We start from the raw sequence: 24,814 nt of genomic DNA on the forward strand, positions 1-24,814 counted from the left end.
AAAACGACATTATATCGCACATTGAAGCAAATTTCTTCTCACTCTTGTTTCTTCGTCTACAATATTATAAATATGGTAATATTCTAATATAATATTCTAACACTCCTTTACACCAACAAATATTTTATTCCAAAATCATATCATCTATCTTGTTAACTAAGGCGTTCACCAGATTGGATTGCAGCTCTGTTGTGAGAAGCAAAACTCCAGCAAATTACATGATTGAATCTCAGGCGTTGAGCAATTATGTATGCATGCTTTTTTATGAATTGTACTTACTATAAAACCATCTAAGATTACATTTTCTTCAGACCCTACGAATTTACGATAATTCACATTTCTCCTTGGAGTCTTTCTGCTCTACATTTTTCCGAGGAAAACAAAAAGAATTACAATACAAACTGCAAAAATTCTTTCTTCACCAAACACAAACAAGATTTACAAGAAGGCCGATCAGTTATGAAGTGGGTTTGGTCCCCCTGGAACTGCCGGGAAAGAAACTCGATAAGTTGGGTCGATATCATCTTTGTCTGATCCCTCTGGGGCTCTACCGGAGAAATGCCATGAAAACCGGGAAGAGGAGTTGAATATATCTGTTTGCTTGGTTTTTTCAACCATATTTTTGCGGATATGGCGGCAAGTTGATCGCTGGCTGATTGCGAGTATTACCACAAAGACCAGAAGTGGAAGCCTGAGATGCTGAATCCCCATGAATCTGCAGATGAGAAAGAACTAATCTTGTTGAAACAAAAGGCAGAGGAAGCTGCTTATAATTGAGCATGTCCTCAAATGCAGGCAGGGCTCGACTCTTTTAATATTGGATCAGACAACATTGGGTGAAGATAGAGCCAAAATCCTCAATTAGTTATATTGAAATGACTGAAATGACCTCTTCTTGTCACCTAATTTGCGAACAATCCATTTTGCAATTTTAAACTGCATCTTTTGCCTTCAGCTCAATTTTTTCCAACCAGGCGAAAACATGCGCCTTTGAATGATTCACAGAGTGTCGAGTGACTCACGATATGGGGGTGATAATACGTGGGAGGTCATGATTTGATATATTATGGGAGGTTGAAGGTTAATACAGTCCTTTTGCATGTGGGGAGTGCAGATTTGAAAAATCGTTTGTGAATGGTGAGTGCGTTGACTTCTTCCCATTTGGGTTTCGATTATTTCAACTTGTGTCACAATTATTGTCGACGACTAGAGAGGTAGATTTATAGACACGTGCTGCACGATCACAGTGACAAGTTGGAACTTTTTGTTGCTCCAGTGTTAAAGATGCAGATATATATTTTTTAATTCTTTTTACAATTTTATTCTAGACGGAAGATATTTATATAAACTCCTGAAATACACATCATTAAAATTTTAATATTTTTCATAAAATAAAATTTCTATATTTATTTATTTTAATATGACAGCCCTTGTTTGGAGCCGCCCCCTGATACATCGTACACATGTTCCAGGCTAAGCTTGACAAGTTCATAACAGCTAGCAGATGCCTCGTAGGATTGCGTATTAAACAGGATAACCCGAAGAATATTTGATTATCGCAGGGTCCCAATTTAATACGCATGCTCTTCTACAGTTAGGCCAAGTTCTTTGAGATATAACAACCCTACGGTTGGTGAATTTGGTCTTTTGAAATATAATTATGTGTAATTATTTTTATAGGTCAAGCATCTTGCATCTCTTCGTACCCTAATGTAGGTGGACGTTGAGTTGAGTTAAATTGAATTGAGTTCTTTATAAATAATAATGAGTTAAAATAGTATAATGAGTTTAGATGTATTTAGATATTAAGATGAATGTAGATGTATTTATAAAAAATTGAAAAATATTATACGTCTCACATTTTAAGAAATATTGAATTGAAAAATATTATGAGTCACACGTGAAAAAAATTTTAAATTGAAATGAATATAATGATTTAAGAATTGAGTATTTTGATATTATACTCGACTTAAAATTAAACTAAACTGAGTACTTCAATCCAATTTAATTCGAAAGGGACTAAAGTTTCAAAATTTGAGGTCTTTGCTTAGTGGGTTGTTTGCCGCGTGAGCAGGGCTAAGTTGCTCAGACCATCTTCGGTGCCGATGTATTCATTCTTGACATTGTAGAATGAATAATCAATGATGGCCAGCAGCTGCACAACTTGCTAATTCTTATAAACAACATTATTATCACTTTGCATTATTGATTTCTGGGTCAATCGAAAAATCATATCTGGTCTTTTCTTTGATTATTAGAAAGGACACTAGATGTATGTGTTGTTTTGTCAGTTGACCATTTTATAAAGTATTGTGTAACTTCAAGGAGTTCGGATGATTTTCCTGGAATCTTCAGAGCCAATATCCCTTTTTTATCATTTCAAATTCTCACGAGAAATTTCTTTACTCTCGTTTTAAACAGATCCCCTGGATTACAAATAGGAAACCTGTGGGGACTGATAACCTACAACCTTGCAATGCACACTTCACTAACGTCGTAAAAGTGAAGGTTGTAGAAGTCATAAATGGTCCATTGAAATTAAGAATAGATCATATAAGTTTACTGTTCCTCTTCGAAACGGTTGGGCTGAAGTTGTGTGTTTAACAGCCCCCAATCAACAAAAGACACGTAGGAGATCTTACACAAAACAGAGAACACTTGATCTCATCTGACTAAAACTCTCTGAGAAAGAACTTCGACTTCAACCTTGTTATCTTTCGAACTGCCACCGCACTATATACTCAGACCACAGCCGCACCGCACCAAACCAGCTCCATGGCCGCCACAGCCAGACAACATCATCGCACGACCAAGCTCCGTCGCCCCCCACTGTGGTTTTCCTCCGTCGCCCCCTATCTGTCGAAGCTTTTTCTCTCTCAGCTTCTTCCATTGTCCATCACAGCCTTCACCCAACCTAGTAGCCATCGTCATTGACAGAGGTCACCGCTGTCTCCTCCGCCACTCCATGATTTGATTTTTGCACTGACTTCTCACTGGATTCTTTGTTTTATTAAATATATTAATGGAGACAATCATAGTTGCAGCAAGGAAAGTTCAGATTTTCAAGAGGCTAATGATCGATAGTACTGACACTGGAAAACATGCAGGAAGAAATTAAAAACGTATAAAGATCATTAATGATCAAAGAAGCAGACCTGTTTCCCAGAAGGTTATGGAGCCGAATTATGAGGTCCTCTTCTTCCTCTGAAAAACCACCCCGCTTCACACTAGGACTTTGACAATTTATCCACCTTCATCTGCAACTTTTGCCACCCCTCTTCAAACCTGCGTGTACCACAATTTTTTGAGTTTTTTTTTTTTTTTTTTTTTTGGGCAATAGCATCAAATCTGTGTAACAGATAGACGATTGGCATGATCGAGCTTCAAGTTTATGCTTTTCCTCGTAACAGTGGAAATAGAAGAAAGATTAGATAAACTACAAACCTGACATTTTCGTGATTCGATTCCACTTGCCTTTTCCATGCACCCTTATGCAATCCATTAAAATCCAATCCTCCTCTGTCCACAGCCCTTTTTGGTATTCATTCCTACCTTCCATTCTTGTTGCAGAGAAGAAGATTTTTTTTTTTTTTTTTTTGGGGGGGGGGGGGGGGGGGGGGGGGGGGGGGCGAGAGAGAGAGAGAGAGAGAGAGATTTCTATAGATACCTTGGACCAGGTGAGCAGATTGGGGGTTTTCGGACTGAGCTTCGATGGAAAAGGGATAGGAGGAGGCTTCCGCGTCGGAGAAGATGACCGTAGAGACGTTCGACCAGGTGAGCAGATCGGCAGTGACCGGTGTGAGCCTTGGTGGAAGAGGGAGAGGAGGAAGGTTTTTCATGGAATGAGAAATGGAAGATTCAGTGTAGACAGGTACATGGAATGAGAAATGGAAGAGGTACACGGCAAAATGTAATTGGAGGGCTGTTATTTGATCTTCAGCAGACGGACCAGCTATAAGATATTCTCATAAGTTCAAGGTACTGCTATTTACAGCCAGCATCTCTGCACATTCTAAAGAGCAGATTCTGTGCACCTGTCAAATTTAGAACTTCAATGATACAAATATACTTGGAAGGATACATCTTAATTCCAAATGAATAGACCATAAATGGAACTAAAAACATAACATTTCACCATGGAATTGACATTCAAATACAAAACTCAACAAAGTAAATTGAAAGTAACCATCTTAAAGGTGAATACTTCAGAAACAACCTTATCAAAGGTAAACAGCACATGGTTATGAAATGGCATGATATAATTAAATGAACCGTGATATAATTTATAAAGACATGGAGACGCAGTAAGTGACTATTTATCATAGCATCGTAAGCTTTCTTAGGTCCCCAAATGCTCCATATATAATGACAACATAATATAGCTACAAGCAACATCGACCACTACAACCTTGACCTAATCATGACACATTAACACTTCACCCTGACACTCAAAATTCATATAGCTACACATTAATCCTATAGATAATTCATTCACCAATTTGATGTAAGGCTCCAGTTTCATGCCTAAGAATTTATTCCCCAACATCTTAAGTTGACAGGACATCACCTCTCTCATCCCAATCCAGCAGTTGTGACATCCAACCTCGCTCACATCTTCACCTTTTTTTTTTTTGATAAATAAATAAATTTTATTGATCAAAGAATGGCAAAAGCCTGTATTACAACTCTGATGTCCCACCTAAGTGAGCACATTAGAGGCAAGGAAATCCCGAAGGGCCATGCCATTAAAATCTACAGCAATGGCCCAACCACAAAGTGTTCTAAAAAACAAGAACTTAAGCTCCTCTATAGATCTTTCCTTGTCTTCGAAAGTCCGCTCGTTACGCTCCCCCCACAAACTCCATAAGATGCAAATAGGGATCATCTTCCACATCGCTTTAATCGGTTGACTACCTCTTATGCTAGGCCAGCTGGCCAACGCTGCCTCCACAGTTTTCGGCATCACCCAAACCAGTGCCAATCGAGCAAACACGTCGTTCCATAGAGTCCTTGCTACATCACAATATAACAGAAGATGATTTACCGACTCTCCCCCTCCTTTACACATACAACACCAGTCTGCGATAATGATCCTTCTTTTCCTTAGATTATCCGTGGTAAGAATCTTACCCAGGGAGGCTGTCCAGACAAAGAAAGAGGCTTTTGGAGGTGCCTTGTGGTTCCAGATCTTTCTCCAAGGGAAGAGAGAATTGGACTCTGGGGTGAGAGCCTTATAGAAAGACTTCACCGAAAAGATACCTTTTCTTGCTGGAATCCACCACATGACATCTTCTTGCTAGCTGTTTACTCTTATGGAATAAATAAAACTGTAAAAATCTGCAATGTTGTTTATCTCCCAATCCTGAACTGCTCTACCAAAATTAATATTCCAAGTACTCCGCCCCCCCGACACCTCCATAGCATCCGCCACTGATAAATCCTTTACATTTGCCAATTGAAATAAAGAGGGATACAAATCTTTTAAAGCTCTGCTATCACACCACACGTCGCTCCAAAATTTAATCCTAGTTCCTGTACCCACCTGGATCCTAACAAAACGATTAAACACCTCCCAACCTCTTCGAATGTGCTTCCACAATCCAACTCCATGAGCCCCATTAACTTCCCTAGTGCACCAATCTCCCCATAAGCCTCCATATTTCTTTTCAATGACCAATTTCCAAAGAGAGTCTGGTTCGGTGGCAAATCTCCATAACCATTTGCCTAATAATGCCCGATTAAACACCCTTAGGGTCCTAACTCCCAATCCTCCCCCCGGGATAGAGCGGCACACCTGTTTCCATTTAACCAAATGGAACTTGAATTCATCCCCCAAACCCCCCCACAGAAAGTCACGTTGGAGCTTCTCAATACGGGTTGCCACAACTTGCTGGTACCGGAAAAAGAGATAAGAAATAAGTGGGTAAGTTAGATAAAGTACTTTTTATCTAAGTGATTCTACCGCCTTTGGACAAGTACATTCTTTTCCACCCCGCCAATCGCCTCTCTATTTTCTCGATTATTGTATCCCATATTGAAGAAGCCCTCGAAGCACTTCCTAGCGGAAGTCCCAAATAAGTCAAAGGGAAAGATGCTATCTTGCAACCCAACGTTCTTGCCAAGAGGCGAATATTAGGAACAATCCCAATTGGCACTAGTTCTGATTTGTCCATATTTACCTTCAACCCAGAGACTGCCTCAAAGCAGAACAGTAAGGCCTTCAACGCTTGAACCTGCCTTTGGTCTGCTTCACACATAATCAGTGTATCATCTGCAAATAATAAGTGGGAAATATTAATGATGCCCCTACTCGGGATTCCGATCGGGAAGCCTGTTATAACACCATCCACAACCAAAGCCGATAGCATCTTGCTTAGTGCCTCCATGATAATAACAAATAACAAAGGGGATAAAGGGTCCCCTTGTCTCAATCCACGGGAGCTCTAGAAGAAACCCACTGATACTCCATTCAACAATACAGAGAATTTTGCCGAGGAAATACACCAATGGATCCATGTCCTCCACCGCTCTCCAAAACCACATCTTCTAAGTAAATGAAGAAGGAAATCCCAATTGACATGATCATACGCCTTTTCCATATCAAGCTTGCACATTAATCCTGTTTTCCGGGCTTTCATTCTGCTATCAAGACATTCATTAGCAATTAACACCGCATCCAGTATCTGTCTTCCTTTTACAAATGCATTTTGGGGTTGACAGGCAGTCTTCCCCATCACCTCACTCAGTCTATTCGCAAGAACCTTGGAAATTATCTTATACACCCCACTCACTAAACTAATAGGCCTGAAATCCTTAATCTCCGCCGCTCCCACCTTCTTAGGTATCAAAGCAAGAAACGTTGTGTTAAGGCTTTTTTCAAACCTTCCTTCGCTGAAAAGCTCCTGGAAGACCTTCAATAGGTCTTCCTTAATAACTTCCCAACAACCCTGAAAGAAACCCATAGAAAAGCCATCCGGTCCTGGTGCCTTGTCCTTTGCCATTTTCCTCACAACTTCATAAATCTCACTTTCTTCGAAGTCCCTTTCTAGGCGAGATGCATCACTCACACCCTTTCCATAAGGTCAAGGTAACTAAACACATACTTGCACATTTCAACCGCAAAGTTGGCCGTTGAATGATACCACTCAGGAATGCATATAAATGCTATTACGGTATTTTAATGAATGAAAACACTGAATTCTTAGAAAATAAGTGAACAGCTTATTATCAACAATGTCTAGCTCAGTAAAGAACATAATCAAGGATTGCAACAGGCATGGCCAAAGATGCAGCTAACATACCCTCAAGGCAAGCAGATAGAGCAGCCGCCTCCTGTACCCGTGTCATTTGAACATAACCAGCAGCAGTGTGTGCCTCGACTGTCATTGAAGATATGCCACATTCATCAAACCTGTTAGCACAGAGAAATTTCCCATTCCAAAACCCTGATAATCCATACACCATACAACCATATATCGGAAAGACAAATCTATCAATACTTCCTGTGTACTTGGGCAATTGCCTATTTATTTAATTCAATAAAATTTTATTTTGCCTATAATATAAAAAAAACAAATCTACCAAAAGATTAAAAACTACACTTTCATACGCCAACGAATGAAATACAGATAAATCTACGAGATTTTAATACAATAATTTCCATAGTTTTTGTACCAGAAATACCTCGATACCATACCTCGATACTTCATTCTCTCATTTCTAATACTCTCTTAGAAACCAGAAGTAACATTCTCGACCAAAACTCTTCTTGCTAAGTTCACGCATTATCAACTCAACCTGACCCGGAAAAACACTTTCCTCTTCCAACAGCCGCAGCAGCACTCTTTTAGCGATCTTCATATCATACTTACCGAGAGACGCACTGCTCCCAACCTTCCTCACTCCCCTCCCACCTCTCATTCCAACCTTCTCATCCTCCAAGTCCTCTCCTTCCACAGTCAGCCTTCCCCACAATTACCCGCGGAATACGTAGCCGACTGTCCCTCGAAGTCCAAACCCAAATAATCGTCACTACAGAACCTTCTCCTTTGAACCAAACGTTTCACACTGCTCGAGTTCAAATCCTCACAATTTCCCCCCAAATTTTTTGCAAAGGGCTTTGCTGGCTCCTTTACTGGACCGTAATCCGAGTCTTCGTCCGAGCCTTCATTTCTCCGAAAACGCCTCCGGCTTTGCACAGAATAATTCCTTGTATTTACGGAATTCGAGTTTATCAAATTCACATTTTCCCGCCCTTCCCATACCGGCTTCCTCAAGTCGATCAGCGATACGACCGATCATCTCTGTCTGTTCGATCCAATAAACCCTGACCATCCATTCGGTCCCCGCGGAGGCGAGGATTTCAACGGACCGTCTTCTTCGTTCCACAAATCTTCGGCTCCTTCTTTCATGAAGCGATTGGCTAGGGCTTTAATGTGATCGGTGGTGCTCCTCGGCCCGCCACCGGTTGAAGGGTTCGGGCTTATAGGTGGGTCGGACTTACCGGAGAGTTTAGCCCTGATATAGGACAGAATTCGAGCCTGATAAAGCTCCTTTTCTTGCTCAATACGTCTCATCTCTTTCGCTCTGGCTTTTTTCTCATGCATACGCCTCCATTGCCACTTAGTTACGCCACCGGGGAAGGTCCGGGGCCCACCGCCCATGGGTCGGGTGAAGACGAGAGTGCATAGGAGCTTCGAGAAGGTTCTGGGACGTTCTAGAAGGGTCGCAGCACCTGGGGACATTTGGTTTTGAGCCAAATGAGCGATGGGAGGAATGGGGTGAAGATAGTACAAAGAGCGAGGGAAAGAAGATTGAGAGGAGAGAGCGAGCAGGAAATAGTAAATACAACTGTATGGTGTTTAATAAAGGAAGACGAATATGGGTTTTTATATAGGGTTTGAGGTGGAGTTATTGGGCCCAGATGGGCCTGAGAGTCTCGTCCTTACCCAGATTAGATTCCGGCTTAAATATTTGGATTTGTTGGGTTTATACTTTATAAGATTTGATATCGTTGGGCTTAAATGTGGACACTATCTTTCTCGATAATTTTTTCCCTTATTATCTAAGTATTATTTTTATATACTTATTAATATCTTTATTATTATTAGATACAATTTTATGGCTTTTTTGGTATTCATGGAAGCTGTGAGAAAGAGAGAGAGAGTTATTTATTTTTATGAATTAGGTTATTTGATCTCATTATACAATAACAGAATAATTTTATTTGAAAAATTTTTACATCACACATTATCTACGTAGCATAATTGATTTGGAATATAAATTTTAAAATTAAAATTTTACAAATAAAAATATGTCATGTGGATAATGTGTAGTTTAAAAATATTTAAATAGCACTACTCGAGAAGAATATTCATGCCTAGCTGGTTGACTTATATATATATATATATATATTTTTTGGTATAGCTCCAAACTTTTGGAGTGAATATGATTGCTCAAAGATGTTTTCATATTCAAGCTTAGACAATGGTATGATTATATACTGTATATTGTGTATGAATCGATCTCGATTATGATTACTTTGTTAATGCCCATTATTTTGATGCTAATAACTAAATGTTAGGTGTAGATTATTATTAAAGACTACCCCTTTGAAAAATGATGTTCATTATTTGAATGCAGCCAACTATATTATGGATCACAATATATTATAATTTATTGAGAAATAAGAATATATGTTTTAAGATATCTTGTGATTATTTCTAGCATGGAATGAGTTAAGGTCGGTTTGGCTATTGATCTAAAATTTCTCAGTGGCCAAATCGAAGCTTAATCATCCATCACTCATTTTTTATAATTTTTGTTCCTATATTATGACTTAGAACTAGAGAAACACTGTCCATTTTTCAGCATTTTATATTTGTAAAAGGTAATGATATCTTTAAAATTTATTTACTGCTGTTTTACTATTTAGCTTCCTTTTTTTTTTTTTTTTTGGTTCTTTGAATATGGAATCTGGATTAAAAATTATAGAGTATGAATTTTTTTGCATAATTTAAAAGAAAATAAATTGAATCAATCAATGTATTTATTTAAATTAATTTAAAATAAATTCAATTTTTTATTTTAATTAAATTGTAAAAAAATATTCTGAAAATTTTAATCTAAATTTTTAAAAAAATAATAATTAATAAAATATCATTATCCATTTATAAAATATCAGCATCACGTATACATATCCGGAGACAAGATTAGATTCACTCGCAGCTGTTTCGTAAACGGTCCCAACTCCAGTGAAACCCTCTTTAATACACGTGGCCTCGCACGGCTTGCTTCCAATTAGTATACACATTGTTTCATTTTATCCCATTCTTTAAAAGCGGAGACTTTATCGAGAGACGGAGATTCAACAGTGAGAGAACGTCGGTGAAAGCTTCCCGTTCCGGCAAATTCTTACCTTATAGAGCTTAGATTACGGTGCCATGGTGGCTCGGAACTCGCCGGAATGGCTCCCCTCCGGCTGGACAGTCCAATTTAAAGTCCAAAAAACTGGTCGCAAAATTAGGGTAATTTCTAACACTAGAGAACTTAACTGTTGTTCGGTACTGACACTGTACCTCTTGCAGTTGTATATTCACAGCTGAATATAATCACGACGATGTTAATCTCAGAATGATCGATCCCTTTTGATAAATATATGTGCTTAACTGCTTATCTCTGTTAGACCTAATCTTATTTTTTTCAACTATATGGATAACGATTAACGGTGCTTTTTTTTTTTTTTAGCTCATTAAAGTTCTATAGGTTAGTTTGAATGTCCTCAATAATGTGATTGCTGATGATGTTCTTTTCTTGGATGTTGGAAAATTTGTGTATGGTGAAAGGAAAGGGATTGCCTGTAGATTAGTGAGTTATGTATACCAAGAAATTTGTATGGTTTCGTACTAATTGCTTTCGCATCTGTAGTGTAGACGGGAGTGTATGTTTTCGTACTAATTACTTTCGCATCTGTAGGATTGAGGGGAGTTGCTGCCTCTGAATTTGTAGTCTGGCTTAATTAAATTCATAATGATCTTAGTCTTGGTTGCTTATAAATAAATAAATAAATGATCTTAATCTTGCTTGTTCATTGCACGAGATATTTATATTGCTATGCTGTCGAAATAGTGAAGAGGATTGATGATCAGAAGTCTTTTCGCTTTTCAAAATCAGGGAACGTTGGGAATCAATTACCAATTACACTTTCTCCTGTCAATAATTACCATGTCATGGAAAACCTATACATGCATATAATATAAGCAATAATTGTCAGTAGGTGGAAACAGTAATTTCATGGAACCTTGCCTTGTCTGTTGATTTTTTTAAACTTATAAACGAGATCTCATGTAACCATCATATACAAATTAACGTCTCTACACAATTATTTATATCAACGTTTATGTTAGTCCTTACACTGTTCTGCCACAAAGTAGTTGAAAATCTGTTAATCTCTTAGTTCTGATAATTACATGCAAGATCTTTTCATTTGCAGTATATGTGGGGCTAAAAAGGAAAATTAGGAAGCCTTTGATTACGTTGGAGCTATATGTCCACTTTTACTCTTTCCTCTTGGCAACACTAAGGAGCAACAAATTTAGAACTCATCATTGGCTTAGAAAGGGAATAGGCAGCTATAGAGTGAAGTTTTCAAACTGATAAAAAAAAAAAAAACACTAGGATTGGTTATCTGGTTATGGAATTGCTCTGATGCTTATGATATTTTTATTTGCACTCTTGTAGATTTACACAAATTTGGAAACTGGACAGAAGTTATTTTCCAAGGACGATGTTATCCACCGTATAAAATTTAATAGCAGTCAAGGCAGAAAGCCTCTTCCAAAAAACAGGCACATCAAAATGCACTCTAGAAACAATCTGAAGCCAGTAAGTATGAAATTGAAACATCAAACTATTCATTGGTTTTTTGGCTTACCATATTTTTGTGTACTTTTATTCTGTCATTGTTTGTTTTTAACAGCTTGCAGCAGAAACAAATGAGAATCCTGAATGGTTACCAAAAGGTTGGAACATGGAAGTGAAAGCCCGAAACAATGGTATGGGAGCAAAGTACAAGGTATGATATTCCCATATTAAGTAATATTTTTGCATATATCTTGCATGGGAATTTACCATTTTATATTACCAACCCCCTGGCGTGTTCATGCCAGTTATAGTACAGAATGACTGGTTCAATACTAAGATGTTACTCCATAGTGCATGAATGGTGCAGCAATGCTCTGGTATGTGTGCAGTTTAATGCCACCTGTCTTTTGTTTTTAGGACATCACTGGTGGTTGATTTTTTTCCCCTCGTATTATCTATATTGTTGGTTCTAATGGGAACTTCTACGTGCTGCTAATCATTAATTATCCATAATGGGTGTGTAAGTTGACATAATGTGCCCAGAGGAAAACAATAATGCATCAAGACTCCAGTGTTATTGCTAATTAATTTTTGCAGTCAAATTTTATTACCTCTTTTCTGAACACTTCAATTAGTTTTCAGAAAACTTAGTGCTATTTCGACTTGTATTGTGCCTACCAACGATAATGCTTTACAATGTTTTTATGCAACTACATTCTTGTTGCAGTGTTACATTGATCCATTGACCGGATGTAGATTCTATTCCAAGCCACAGGTGTTTCAATATCTCGAAAGTGTAAAGTGCAGTAGTCAGACATTCAGAAAGAGGAAAATAGATATTGGCAAGCCTCTGGTTAGCAAAGTTTATTCCCATAACTATTCTCATGATTTAAATTCTATCTTTATTTTGGAGTTCTTTTCTCTATGTATTTTCATTTTACTGACTTTATGGTTTTTCTCTTGTTTCCTGGCTACGTACTATAGAATATGCATCAGTAACAATGTTATGCCAAATTTGTAAGTTTTTGCGTGTCTTATTAAGTAGTTTCATCCCTTAATAATAGACATTATGGACATTTTTCCTTGCTGGCCTTGCTGTAGCTGTTTTGTTTGGTAGAAGACCAGAATTGGTGAATATGAAACAGTAGTATTAATAGAAAGACGAAAAGGATAAAAAGTACAACCACACAAAAAGTTAAGAAAGAACTCTGCTACAAACGTTTAAGATCTCAGGAGTCGGGGAAACAAGCTAGGTGGCATCAAGCAAAGGTAAACATAGTCTTTTTTTTTGATAGATAACAAAGGTAAACATAGTCCACACTAAGATCAAACTTAAAACCTCCAAATATCTTGTCAGGAAGAGAAAAGATGACTATCGTGTGAGTTTCCACTATACTTTTTCCCTTTTCATTACGAGAAATGTCTTCCATTAATTGTGGGGCACTGGCATATTAGTTCTGCTTATTTTGACTACTTTCCATTACAAATATGATCCTCAACTCCAGAAGGTATCTAAGGCATTGAGGTTATATTTATGTTTTTCCCGTTGAACCTATAAAAAATTATTTTTCCTTTGATGTCTTGCCACCCAGAAGCCAGGGGACACCGGTTCATATTTAGAGCTGATATGGAAACTCATCTATAATCCATTTACCTTCTGCATCCTAAATATCACTAATTTGATTTTCCCCTTGGGTTTTCTAGAATCCTTTAACGTTTGCATCCTGAAAGCTCCTGATTGGATAATTTTGGATTGAAAAAATACATGTTTGCACCTAGGAACAGAAGGAGGAAAATGTATGTGAAGCCCTTTTCTCAAGATTGAAAGTTTTACTTAATTACAGATTGAGGTTAGCATGTCCAAAAGAATCAAAAAGGGAAAAATAAATTGCGTGGACCAAGTGTTTTTTTTTCCCCAAATGAAGCCTGATTTCCATCTATTGCAACAATTAACCATTTTTTTTTTTGAGTTAAGACATTAAACTAAAGGATAATCCTGAGTTTATAATCTTGTTTTCTTCTTTGCCTTTTGTCCGTCTTATAGCCACCTACTGCAGTTAAAAGGCAGAAATTAAATCACCCAGAAACCAGACGGAGGCTTTTTGCAGGTGAGAGTTCATGGATGATGATAAATTCTCCCAGCATGATTGACCCATTATGTTAAAAGTTAGTCCAGGTCAGAGTGGTACAATAGGGAATCAATTTATCTGATGTCTATTACTTTCTGTCTTGAAACTTTTACTGCAGATAGAGGAAGGTTTATTAGGTGTGACTCAGAATTAGCAGAAGCCAAGAGCTCAAAGAGAGGACGGGCAAATAAAGCATCTGATGAACAGAGAGATGCTTTTGTCCCCACAGCTGAGATTGTCCAGAAGGATGCCATTAAGGATTCTGCAGAAACTAAGGAAAATTGTGGTCCAAGAAGGTCAGCATTGCCTAAAGCTGACAGCTCCAAGGGAAAAAGTCAACCAAAAAGTCTCCCTCCTAATAATGTGCCTGTTTCAACACCTGCAGTTGATATCCTGCAAGAGAATGATGTGCTTGAGACTGTGAAGGAAAATGGCAGCACTAGGAAAAATAAGATTACCTCAAGCAAGTCCAAAAAGAAAAAAAAATTTAACTTGCCTTGCCGTTCTTCAAAAAGACTTGCTGGTTTTGATCCTGAGCAGGTTGTGAACTCAGTTTCAAGTCAACAACCTTTTCAAGTTTTAACAAGGAGGTTAAGTGAAAGTGGAGCAGGTCAAGATTCAGTTTTGGCTTCATGTGGTTTGTCAGATGGAGCATCTCAGCAGCTTGAGAATGGGCAACAAATGCTGAATGCACAGCATGGTTCTACAGACCCGAACCATGCATTGCATGGAGAGCCATCAGACGAAAGCAAAAAGCATCTTCAAAACAAAGCTGCTTCCAAAGGGCCACTAGAGATGCTGGAAACTGACAAAATGGATGATGAGGTACTAGAAGAAGAGCATTGCTGTCCATTTGGGAATTCTTGGTCAGACCCATGCCTAGAGTTCGCTATCAAGACTCTTACAGGTGCATTACCACTTGAGGACACTACTAGTTATGGGGCTGTTTTGGCTCCTGCTGCCAATATCCAGCAAAAAGAGAACTCGCTTGAGGGTGGCATAAGAAAGAGCAGCACTAGAAAAACTCAGGATAGCTTGAAGAAATCCAAGAACAAAAAAGATCTTAATTTGACTCGAAGGTCTTCAAAGCGGCTTGCTGGGCTTGAACCTGAGATGGTGGCCAACTCCCGATTCGGTGAACAGGCTATTCAAAATGCAAGGAATAAGTCTAGTGAAAGTGAAGCTACTTTACCTGTGGTTTTGGCAGATGGAGCATCTCGACAACTTGAGGACGGGCTAGACATGGAGCTTGCGCATCATGTTTCTAACAATGTAAACACCCCAATCTTTCTTGGGGTGTCATCAAACAAGAGCGAAAAGCCGCTTGAAGTTCAAGTTGGTCCCAAAGAGCAACTGCCTCTTGGAGTCCAAAGTGTTCCCAAAGAGCAACCGCATTTTCCTGAAACTGAAATAATGCCAGAACCACAGCTTGCCTTTCCTTTCGGTGATTCTTGGCCAGACCCATGCCTAGAATTTGCATTCAAGACACTTACAGGTGTAATACCAGTGGAAGATAATTTGGCAGTTCAAGGAAGCTTCCACGAAGAACTTGACATCTCTCACACACAGAGGGATAGTAGTTTGGCATTGCCAGATTTTGGCTTACCCAGCTTTTTCCAAAATGATATTTCATCCCATTTTGATTTACCAGAAAAGTCTATGGCAGGACACCAACCGTCCCGGAGTTCTCCATTCCTGGCCCCAGGAAATCATGTGAGCTTGCCGAGTTGTGGAGGAATTAGTTCTCAACAACCTTACTCGGAGGGTGATGAGGATCTTCATGGAAAGGTTAACTCTTAGGATAAAGGCAGCTAGTTGTCTGGGATAGTCAGTAGTAATCTACTGTTTAAAGCCCTAGCATGACGCTTTTGCTATTTATCTCTTGTAATATTTGTAATCAGAGCTTGATGCTCTGTATCATCCGGTTAAAAGATCTAGTGGGGGGAGAGAGAGAGAGAGAGATTTCAGTCAGATAACTGTTGTAAGATTGATTATTTCTTTGCTTCTGTGTTTTCCTGCCAAAATGGATGGATAATCAATTCGGTGGAAAATTTAGGCTCGTCAATTATGTCTGAAATGAGAATTTTGGCACCTAATTAACCCTAAGCTACCCAAACAGGCCATGATTCATGGGATACAATCCGCAAGAGCACAAAATCAACTTTAAACAATTTTTTTCCGATCTTGCACACGTGCGAACGGCTCGTAAGAGCCAAAATGCTGTTTAAATCGCCCTACTTCTATCATAATACAAGGATCCTTGTTATCTGCCCACATGCCATTCTAATCTCAATCAAACATATTCTAGTATTTATCGCAAACTATATTGATCCTCATATTAAAATAAAGAGCATTAAGGCAATAATAACGATCAAAATTGTTTCTCGCTGACCAAAAATCTTTACTCCTTACAAAAAAAAAAAAAAGGAAGTTTCTACATTATGAATTTCAGAATGTATAGCATTACCGATATGATAATATCTTGAAAACCCGATCACAATCCAATAATCAAATGAAAAAGGCGAGGGAAAAATTGAGGCTAGACTTACCAAGAAAAATAGGTGCTTTCCAGTCCCTTAGAACCAAGGAAGACTTCGAGAGTTCCATGAGGATTGTTTGGAAAATGAAGAGGCTTGACCCCCCAGAGACACAGACCAAAAGGACGAGGACTCGAGTTTAAACTACTTTTGCCCAGGGATCTCTGTCTCTCACGTGCTCTTTTTCTGGAAATCTTTTCGAGGAACAAGAAAATTGTCAGCAAATGCAATAATTAACTTATGCCATTAGAGGTCTTTTATTTATTAGGAGGAATGAAAATTAAAACAAGCAACCAAAAAAGTAAGAGAAAAGCCCAGAGAGGAAGACAACAAAGACAAGGCATTTCATAATTTAGCTTAACTATCTCATTTTTTTCCTAATACATTTGAGTCTTCCGTAGAGACATTACTACAACCTCATCTGAATTCGGAAATTGGTGTTTGCACACTACAATGCATGCTCGCCAAGTGCCCCTCAAGCTCCCTTCATAGGCATACTGCGTGCTAATTCTGAGCCAGTTCTTTAAGGGCAGAACACAACCCTGTAGTTGGTCCCAGCAGGGCACGTATATGTGCTAGTTTGGTCGTCATTAGGGTAACTGTAAGCATTGGGGCAACGATCCTTGAAAAAATTGGAATAGTTTGTGGGCCCACAGCTCCCAGAATTGCAACAGTATTGATCGGTCTTGAATACAGTGCATGGATTGTTACATCCACCAGGAACCCTCAACTCATTGGGGCACTGCCCATTGATATCAGCAGTACATCTTATCCCACGGGTGCATCCATTAGAAGTGGGTCTAAATTCCATAGGAACATTAAACCCGTCAACAAGAGAGATGTCAAAGAAATCTTGGTTGTTAACTTGGTCTAGTGAGTATTCGGCAATGGTGTTTGGCGGTGTACCGTAGCCTTTGCATTCGAGAAGCCCACCATTACTGCACATTGTCGACGCTAGGATTCCAACATGGGGAGGACCCGATTCCAGGGAGATGGAATATGCTGCTGGGTTCAATTTTCTTCGAGTAGCAGTAGCTGGAAAATGTTCAAAATCCATTTTTTTTCAATAAAAAAACAAACTAAAGTGAATAAAGGAAAAGGATGAAACAAGAATTAAATAATTTACCTTTGTCCCCATCTTCACAGCCACCGGTCTGGCATACGACACGACCAGTTCCACTGAACACGCAGCCAGTTCGTGGCCAGATTCGACCGCCCTTGGTTCCAGATGGGACATTTAGTGTCCATGTTCCAACCCGTGGGTTGAGCTCCGTGCCACCACCGGGCACAGCCGCAGCCCAAACTGTGTAGTTACAATTGTTTGTTATGACAAATGTAGCCGCATGCGTCAGTGCAAAGCAAAGATTGATGATACAAAGGTAGTAGAAATTGATGGAAAGGTTTTTGGAAGGGCTCATTGCTCGTTTTGGGGAGGGATGGTAACATCATTACATACATATTCAGTATTTTGAGCTGTGCTTTCGAGGAAATTGCCGGTTTCGTGACATCCACGGCGTTTTTTGCAAACACAAGTTTGTTCTTTTGGACTCTGTCAGTTTTGTACTTTGTTGACTTGACTTGAGTTATACTCAGAGAGAAGTCAACAATTAGGAAAAAAACGAAGGAAAAAAATAAAAAAAATGCTTTTGAAGAAAAAAGATTCCCGGTCACGCGGACTCTTACCACCAGCCTAATTTATGTAGGATAATGACTCATAAGGCCGATAGATTTGGGCCGTATAGCCCAATGACAAACTTCTTTTTTAAGGCAATCTACAATGAGTGGCCCCTAGAGGACACACCTGCTCAGCCTCTTAACCAATATTATTTTCGCAAAAAATGCTGGATGCAAGCGCCGGATGTAATCGGCTTGCAAGCGGCTTATCCACATCATCTAATAAAACGGTGCGTTTTTCATCTATTTACATTTTTACTCTTCATTTCCTTCCACCTCCATCTCTCTCTCTCAATTTCGCTCCCCTCCTCCCTCCCTCCCTCCCTAGTCCCTGCATCTCCATCTCCATCTGACCTCTTCCTCTCTCACTCCATCTCGTTTCCTCCTTCCTCTTCTTCTGCAAGCCGGTAACCCTAAATCCATCCCTTTCTTCCTTTCTTCCCCAACCCCCGTCTCAAACCCTTTTCTCTTCCCCCGCTTGTCAGCGCCGACAGAAATGATCCACAAGCCACCGGCGCCGTCGCTCCACCAGAGCCCATTTCTTGAGCACTAGTTTCAGGGGCAGGTTTCAAATTTGCCTCGGTCTCTCTCTCGCTCTCTTTATTTCATCGTGCTAGCTTCTAATGGAGGACGCCAACACCTTCGATTTGCGTTCAGGACCTCGTTCATGCCATTTTTAAGCTCGTGTGGCTTTGGATATCCATGAACGTACTCTGGATAGAGATTGCTGACTAAAGATTGTGGCTTTAAACCCTTTAAATCTGAAACCCTTAAATAAACTTGAGATTCCTAAATTACAACCGAGAATAAACGGAAAAGTCATACAATACATCAAAGATTGCTCTCTCGCCAACTGCGCTACAAGGAATGGGAATTCTGTATAAGCGAGGTACCAAAGCCATGAACGATCTTGTTGTTGCTCATGTAGTGGAGGATGTGACAGAGGATGACTTCCGGTTGTTTTCGAGATCCTTGCATAGAGTCTACAGACCAACAGACACCGTGGAGGATGACTTGAGCTGTGACCTCCACAAACGAGAAGTGAAGAACCCATCTCTCTCTCGCGTACAGTCTACAAACCGACTTTCCATACTCCTTCTGGTCTTTCCTTACCCAGCTCAAGGCCAGCTCAAGGCCACATGCTCCCACTCCTTGATCTCACCCACAAACTCTCCCTCCGTGGACTTTCCATCACCATTTTGGCCTCTCCTAAGAACCTCCCTACCCTCGCCCCTCTCCTCTTTGCCCATCCCTCCATTTATACCTTAATTCTTCTCTTCCATTCCCACCCTAAACTATCCCCAGGCGTCGAGAATGTCAGGGACATCGGTAACGCCGGCAACTTACCCATCATCAGCGCCTTGGGCATGCTTTACGACCTGCTTCTCTACTGGTTCCAGTCCCACCCTTCTCCCCATGTTGCTATTGTCTCAGACTTTTTTGTTTACTTTTTAATTTTGTTTTTTTTTTTTCAATTCAGCTGACGTGGCTTGCCCGCTTACCCCACGACTGCACATCCCGACTGTACGTAGCGGGATTGTATTTTCGCAATGCTCTCTCATCCAAAATTATACAGCAAATTGGATAATTATTATGTCGAGTAGTAATCATTTTCTTTCTTTAAGCACGGCCCATATTACCTTAATATTTCGGAAAGTCAATCGGAATTCGATTTCAAGTATTAATCCTTAATATTAGCTCGATCGATAGCTAGCTAAACTTTTCCTTGTGGGTCGGGTCCTAATTATATGGATAAAAGTTATACGTTCATTAATCAACATGCATGCATAACTTGCTTCGTGATCATTAACTCAACCACAACAAATAATCAAATATATATTGAAACACGGGCACAGATGCATGGTAATTAATGGCTAGGTTAATCTACAAAATGGTAATTACGAGTTTAGAAATGTTATTTTATATATTTAAGTAGTCTTTCGTCAAGACATTACTACAACCTCATCATCTCTGAGTATGGAGTTTGGCGTTTGCATTTTGCACACTACGATGTCATGTGCTGATCACCAAGCAACGTCCAAATTAAGCTTTTATTACATCATCACATAAATACTACTAGTTCTATGGTGGCATTGCTTTCAAGGGCAGAACACAACCTTGTAGTTAGTCCCACCGTTGCATGTAAATGTGCTGGTTTGATCATCCTTAGGGTAACTGTAAGCATCAGGGCAACGATCCTTGAAAAATCTGGAATAGTTTGTGGGTCCGCAATTCCCAGAATTACAACAGTATTGATCATTCTTGAATACAGTGCATGGATTGTTACATCCACCGGAAGCCCTCAACTCATTGGGGCACTGCCCATTGATATCGGCAATACATCTTATCCCACGGGTGCACCCATTCGAGGTGGGACTAAATTCCATGGGAACATTAAACCCGTCCACAAGAGAGATATCAAAGAAATCCAAGTTGTTCCATTGGTTAAGTGCGTATTCTGCTAGGGTGTTTGGGGGTGCACCATAGCCTTGGCATTGGAGAAGCCCCCCGCAATCACCGGTTTGGCATCTGCCGCGCCCAGCTCTATTGAAACTGCACCCAGTTCGTGGCCAGATGCGACCCCCTGTGGTGCCTGCGCGAACATTAAGGGTCCAAGTACCTCGTGGGTTGAGCTGCATGCCACCACCGGGTGCAGCCCCAACCCAAACCGTGTAGGGACAATTGTTTGTTATAACAAATGTAGCTGCATGGGCAAGGGAAAAGGAAAGAGCGTAAAGGAAGCAAAAAGTGGACAAGTTTTTGGAGACAAACATTTTGAAGAGTGAAAAGATATATTTGTTTGCGTACTTGGTGCTTGCGAGGTGGTGGGTTTATATAGGGCAAGCTCGGTGCTAGTTGTTGAATGGTGTACAGACTTACCGATGTTATTTCCATGGAAAATACAATCCTGTATTTTGGTTATTTTTATTAAACTGTTTTTATCATTGGCTTGTTTCGAAAAGTAGTCAAGAAATAGCTAGCAAAAATAAAGGCCATAAGTATCTGTCAAGTGTGAACGTCGATCCATCTCATCTAGAATAAATTTTGGTAGCTTGCGTATAACAATGCAAACACATCATATATATTATCTTTCCATGAAAATATAAAATAAAATAACTTTAACAAATGTTCTGCTCTAGAAATCGAACGAAGAAGACCAGCATATATAATTTTTGCTTTTGTGCGGTGGAGAAGATTTTCTCATTCCAAAGTAAATGTTGGTTAGTTTCCAACCTTGACTAGACTAATATCACCAGACCATTAAGTACGAGAGGAAGTAATAATAATTAGGATCGGATGAATTAGAGGTCCCATGATCGCGATTGATGCTGTGCCATGGAATTAAATATTCTGTTCCATTGTCGTAGATTTCTTACGTTTTGAGACTTTTCCCTCTGCTGCCATCAATAATATCATCAGAGGCCGAAGCCCTCGGGCGCTCGCGTTTGATCTTAAGTAATGGCGGATGAGTCTTTCATGTGCGCTCGCCTGCCTCTAATAATTTACTTCGGGTCCCCGGCGGCCATTCCATGATTTAGACCTGATTTGTATAGTTAGTGGAGATGAAATGAATTAAGATGTTTTGTGAATAATAATAAGATATTTACATTGAAATGAGATGAGTTATAAAGGATTTGATTTAAAATATTTTATATTTTATGAAATTTTGGAAAGAGTGAAAATAAATTGAATAAAAATATTATAAAATTAAAATATTATTAAAATATAATTTTTTAATAATATTATTCTTATTTTGGTATTTGAAAAAATTGAATAATTTTTTGTATTTTATTTGAAAGTTTGAAAAAATTATAATAATAAACTTGTAAGAGCACTTTCAATGACTCATGTATAATACAAAAAATGTAAAATATTTAAAAGAATGTTCATAAAATGAGCTCCATCCGATTAGGTAAAAAATTTTGTAAAATACGAATTGCTACAGTAACTTGCTACATATAGCGGGTACTATTCATCCTTCAAATAATTTTTTTATTATTTATACTTCATTTACTCTCCCATTTTCTTATACTTTTTTAACATTTCAATATAAATTCTTTTTATTGGTCATCATTTAAAACACCTCTATTTTATTTTTTTCTAAAAAAATCTTGGAAAAATTATTTATCCAATTTTTTCATATTTGATTTTATTTTTTATTTTGATTTAATTTATATAATTTTATTTTGTGTTTATAGGACTGAATTATATTACATTAAATATAATAATATATTGTAAATATAAAACAATATATGGATATTACAAATTTATTGGTAGAAATGAAATGTTAAAAAAATTAAAAAAAAACATTATTTATATTATAAGAAGAAAAATTAAATAAACTGATGTATGACCTATTATAAAAATCAATATATAAAATAGAAAAAATGAGTTTTAGTGATATATTCTGAACAATAAGATAAAAGAACCATAGAAAGTGCTCTAAGATGTTTAAATAAAAAGTTTTTATAAATTTTTGGGGGGAAAAAAAAAAAGAAAAAGAGAAAGAAATAAGCTTTTGAGCCCAACAGCTTTTTGAGTCCCTCGGAACACTCTCATTGAAATATCTAAATGTAAAAATATTAAACTTTTTAGCTACTAGAACAATAAAATTATCCACATTAGATTAGGCAAAGGGTAGCTACATTACCTTTTAGCTACAGTAATTCTAAAACCAAAACCAAATTTGATAGTTACTGTACACACATCAAATACTTATTTTATTATTTTTTTATAACAATCTCTCTTCTCTCCATTTACATCCACAAACTTTTCTCAGTTTCTTTAAATTAAATAGTAAAACATGATAAACTCAAATAAATTAATAATTAATAATTAAAATATGATAAAATAAATTATATTAAAAATTAAAAAAATTATTTTTTTTAAATTTTAATTACTTATTACTATATAATAAATAAATAGATAATCCAATGTAAAGATATGATGTGAATATATAAAGTCAAATTCATCTTATATTATTTTATTGTTATATAATAAAAAAATAGTTATTCCAATATTAAAACTTATATAAATAAAATAATCAAAATTTAAATTTATCTTATATTTATCAAAAATATCCTTTACATATACATCATCCAATGCTATCAGAGAGCGTAAAGAAAGCAAAAAGTGGAAAGGACGTTTTTGGAGATTAGAATCATTTTGAGAGTGAAAAGATAAAGTGGTTTGAGTAATTAGTGCTTGCGAGGTGGTGGGTTTATACAGGGCAAGCTCGGTGCTAATTGTTGAATGGTGTATAATAGACCTACGCACTGACGTTATTTCCATGGAAAATGCAATACACTATTTTGCTTTTTTTGACAAGTCAACAAATAGCACTAGCCAGGAAACCAAAGGCCATCCGTATCTCAGTGCATGTGAACGATATTGAGCATGATGTGTTTGATCGAGAATAAATTTTTCATATACGCTTCTAGTCGGTCTGGCTGCTTTTAGTATAGAAACAGTCTTCCATTAATTATATGCCACATCAGACATTACACATAACAAACACAAGATACGTCCACAGACAATTATAAGCTCACACAGTCCCCTTTCTAAATTGTTTTTCCCTCTTCGAAAATACTCTCAATCCGTCTCCTGCCGACGTTATCAACCAATCTTATCTCATATCGTCAGTGTTGTCAATTTGAAAGTTGATAAAATTCTGTTTTTGAAAAAGTTTTTAGTTCTTCTTCCATTGTGCTAGCTAGTGGAAGAGCCCGCCCTGCCTAGAAAGCGAAGAAGACCAGGCATTTTTTCTTCTTTAAGCGGAGGAAATGTTCTTATTCCAAAGTTGGTACTGTTGCTTAGTTTCCAACCAGCTTTTGACAAGACTAATACCATCAAACCATTAACTACCATAAGAAGTATTTAAGTAATCGGATGATTACAACTTTTTTTTTTTTCAAGAGTTTGGAAGTTTTTTTAAATATAAAATTTTCATCTTATTTTATTATGACAATTTTTTTTTTAATTTTCATATAAAATATAATAAATAATTTAATTTTTTCAAATTCTAATTCAACGTTTTGTTTTTAAATTTAAAAAAATTAAATTATTTATTATATTTTAAAAAAAAATTTAAGAAAATTATAATAATTATATGAAACAAGATAATTTAATTTTATAAAACAAAATTCGTCCTTAGTAGTCTAATCTTAAAGGGGATATACGACAATGGAACCGAATAATTCTCAGCATTACTTCAGAATCTGCACAAAGCCATCAGCTCGTGTCATGATCTACTCATGATAGGGTTATTGCCATATTACCACCGATTTACGTTTATAAGATATTAGGCATTTTTTATTTTTTTATTATTTTCTTTTAGGTAATTTTTTTAATATCCTTAACTATTAAGAAAAAAATTAAAAATATATATAATTTTATTAATAGTTACTTCCTTAATTATTAAATAAAATAAATTTTTTAAAAACAAATTAAATATAAAAAGAATAATAAATAGATAGTCGCCTATCATTTTCCCTCAAAGGAATGGCGGACATATCTTGCATGTGCGCTAGCCAGCCTCTAAGAGCATTGGCATTGGTTTAGCTATTTTATTTTTCAAAATTTGACTAATATGCAACTTTTTTTATTTTAGCT

The 24,814-nt window shown here is 37.7% G+C and overlaps 3 protein-coding genes and 1 long non-coding RNA gene across 9 annotated transcripts; 1 reads left to right on the plus strand and 3 right to left on the minus strand.

Annotated features, from left to right (window-relative positions):
* Positions 1 to 2,512: 2,512 nt before the first annotated feature.
* Positions 2,513 to 8,872, minus strand: LOC122289959. 4 transcript variants are annotated; one of them, XR_006236268.1, is made up of 4 exons: positions 7,697 to 8,872; positions 7,302 to 7,379; positions 3,445 to 4,034; positions 2,513 to 3,285 (listed from the first exon to the last, which is right to left on the minus strand). It is a non-coding gene; the product is annotated as an uncharacterized LOC122289959 (long non-coding RNA). The 4 variants fall into 4 exon arrangements; XR_006236267.1 differs by having other exon boundaries at positions 2,513 to 2,993; positions 3,156 to 3,285; positions 7,302 to 8,872; XR_006236266.1 differs by having other exon boundaries at positions 2,513 to 3,000; positions 3,156 to 3,285; positions 7,302 to 8,872.
* Positions 8,873 to 10,305: 1,433 nt separating this feature from the next.
* LOC122289588 lies at positions 10,306 to 16,056 on the plus strand. 2 transcript variants are annotated; one of them, XM_043096731.1, is made up of 6 exons: positions 10,306 to 10,526; positions 11,740 to 11,883; positions 11,978 to 12,073; positions 12,590 to 12,715; positions 13,907 to 13,970; positions 14,110 to 16,056. In XM_043096731.1, the coding sequence occupies exons 1-6, from the start codon at positions 10,443 to 10,445 to the stop codon at positions 15,789 to 15,791; spliced, it is 2,196 nt and encodes a 731-aa protein (XP_042952665.1). In that variant the 5' UTR covers positions 10,306 to 10,442; the 3' UTR covers positions 15,792 to 16,056. The 2 variants fall into 2 exon arrangements, with proteins under 2 accessions (XP_042952665.1, XP_042952666.1); XM_043096732.1 differs by lacking the exon at positions 10,306 to 10,526 and having other exon boundaries at positions 11,743 to 11,883; positions 11,985 to 12,073.
* Positions 14,142 to 18,019, minus strand: LOC122289590 (protein P21-like). 2 transcript variants are annotated; one of them, XR_006236192.1, is made up of 4 exons: positions 17,655 to 18,019; positions 16,945 to 17,563; positions 16,541 to 16,722; positions 14,142 to 16,006 (listed from the first exon to the last, which is right to left on the minus strand). XR_006236192.1 is itself a non-coding variant. In XM_043096733.1 (2 exons), the coding sequence occupies exons 1-2, from the start codon at positions 17,944 to 17,946 to the stop codon at positions 17,052 to 17,054; spliced, it is 804 nt and encodes a 267-aa protein (XP_042952667.1). In that variant the 5' UTR covers positions 17,947 to 18,019; the 3' UTR covers positions 16,762 to 17,051. The 2 variants fall into 2 exon arrangements, 1 of the variants encoding a protein (XP_042952667.1); XM_043096733.1 differs by lacking the exons at positions 14,142 to 16,006; positions 16,541 to 16,722 and having other exon boundaries at positions 16,762 to 17,563.
* Positions 18,020 to 20,100: 2,081 nt separating this feature from the next.
* Positions 20,101 to 21,002, minus strand: LOC122289156 (protein P21-like). Its single transcript, XM_043096110.1, has one exon. It carries the CDS (start codon positions 20,974 to 20,976, stop codon positions 20,302 to 20,304), a length of 675 nt encoding a protein of 224 aa, XP_042952044.1. The 5' UTR covers positions 20,977 to 21,002; the 3' UTR covers positions 20,101 to 20,301.
* Between the last annotated feature and the right edge of the window lie 3,812 nt (positions 21,003 to 24,814).

This window comes from Carya illinoinensis, chromosome 12 (assembly GCF_018687715.1).
Source record: "Carya illinoinensis cultivar Pawnee chromosome 12, C.illinoinensisPawnee_v1, whole genome shotgun sequence".
NCBI lineage: Eukaryota > Viridiplantae > Streptophyta > Magnoliopsida > Fagales > Juglandaceae > Carya > Carya illinoinensis.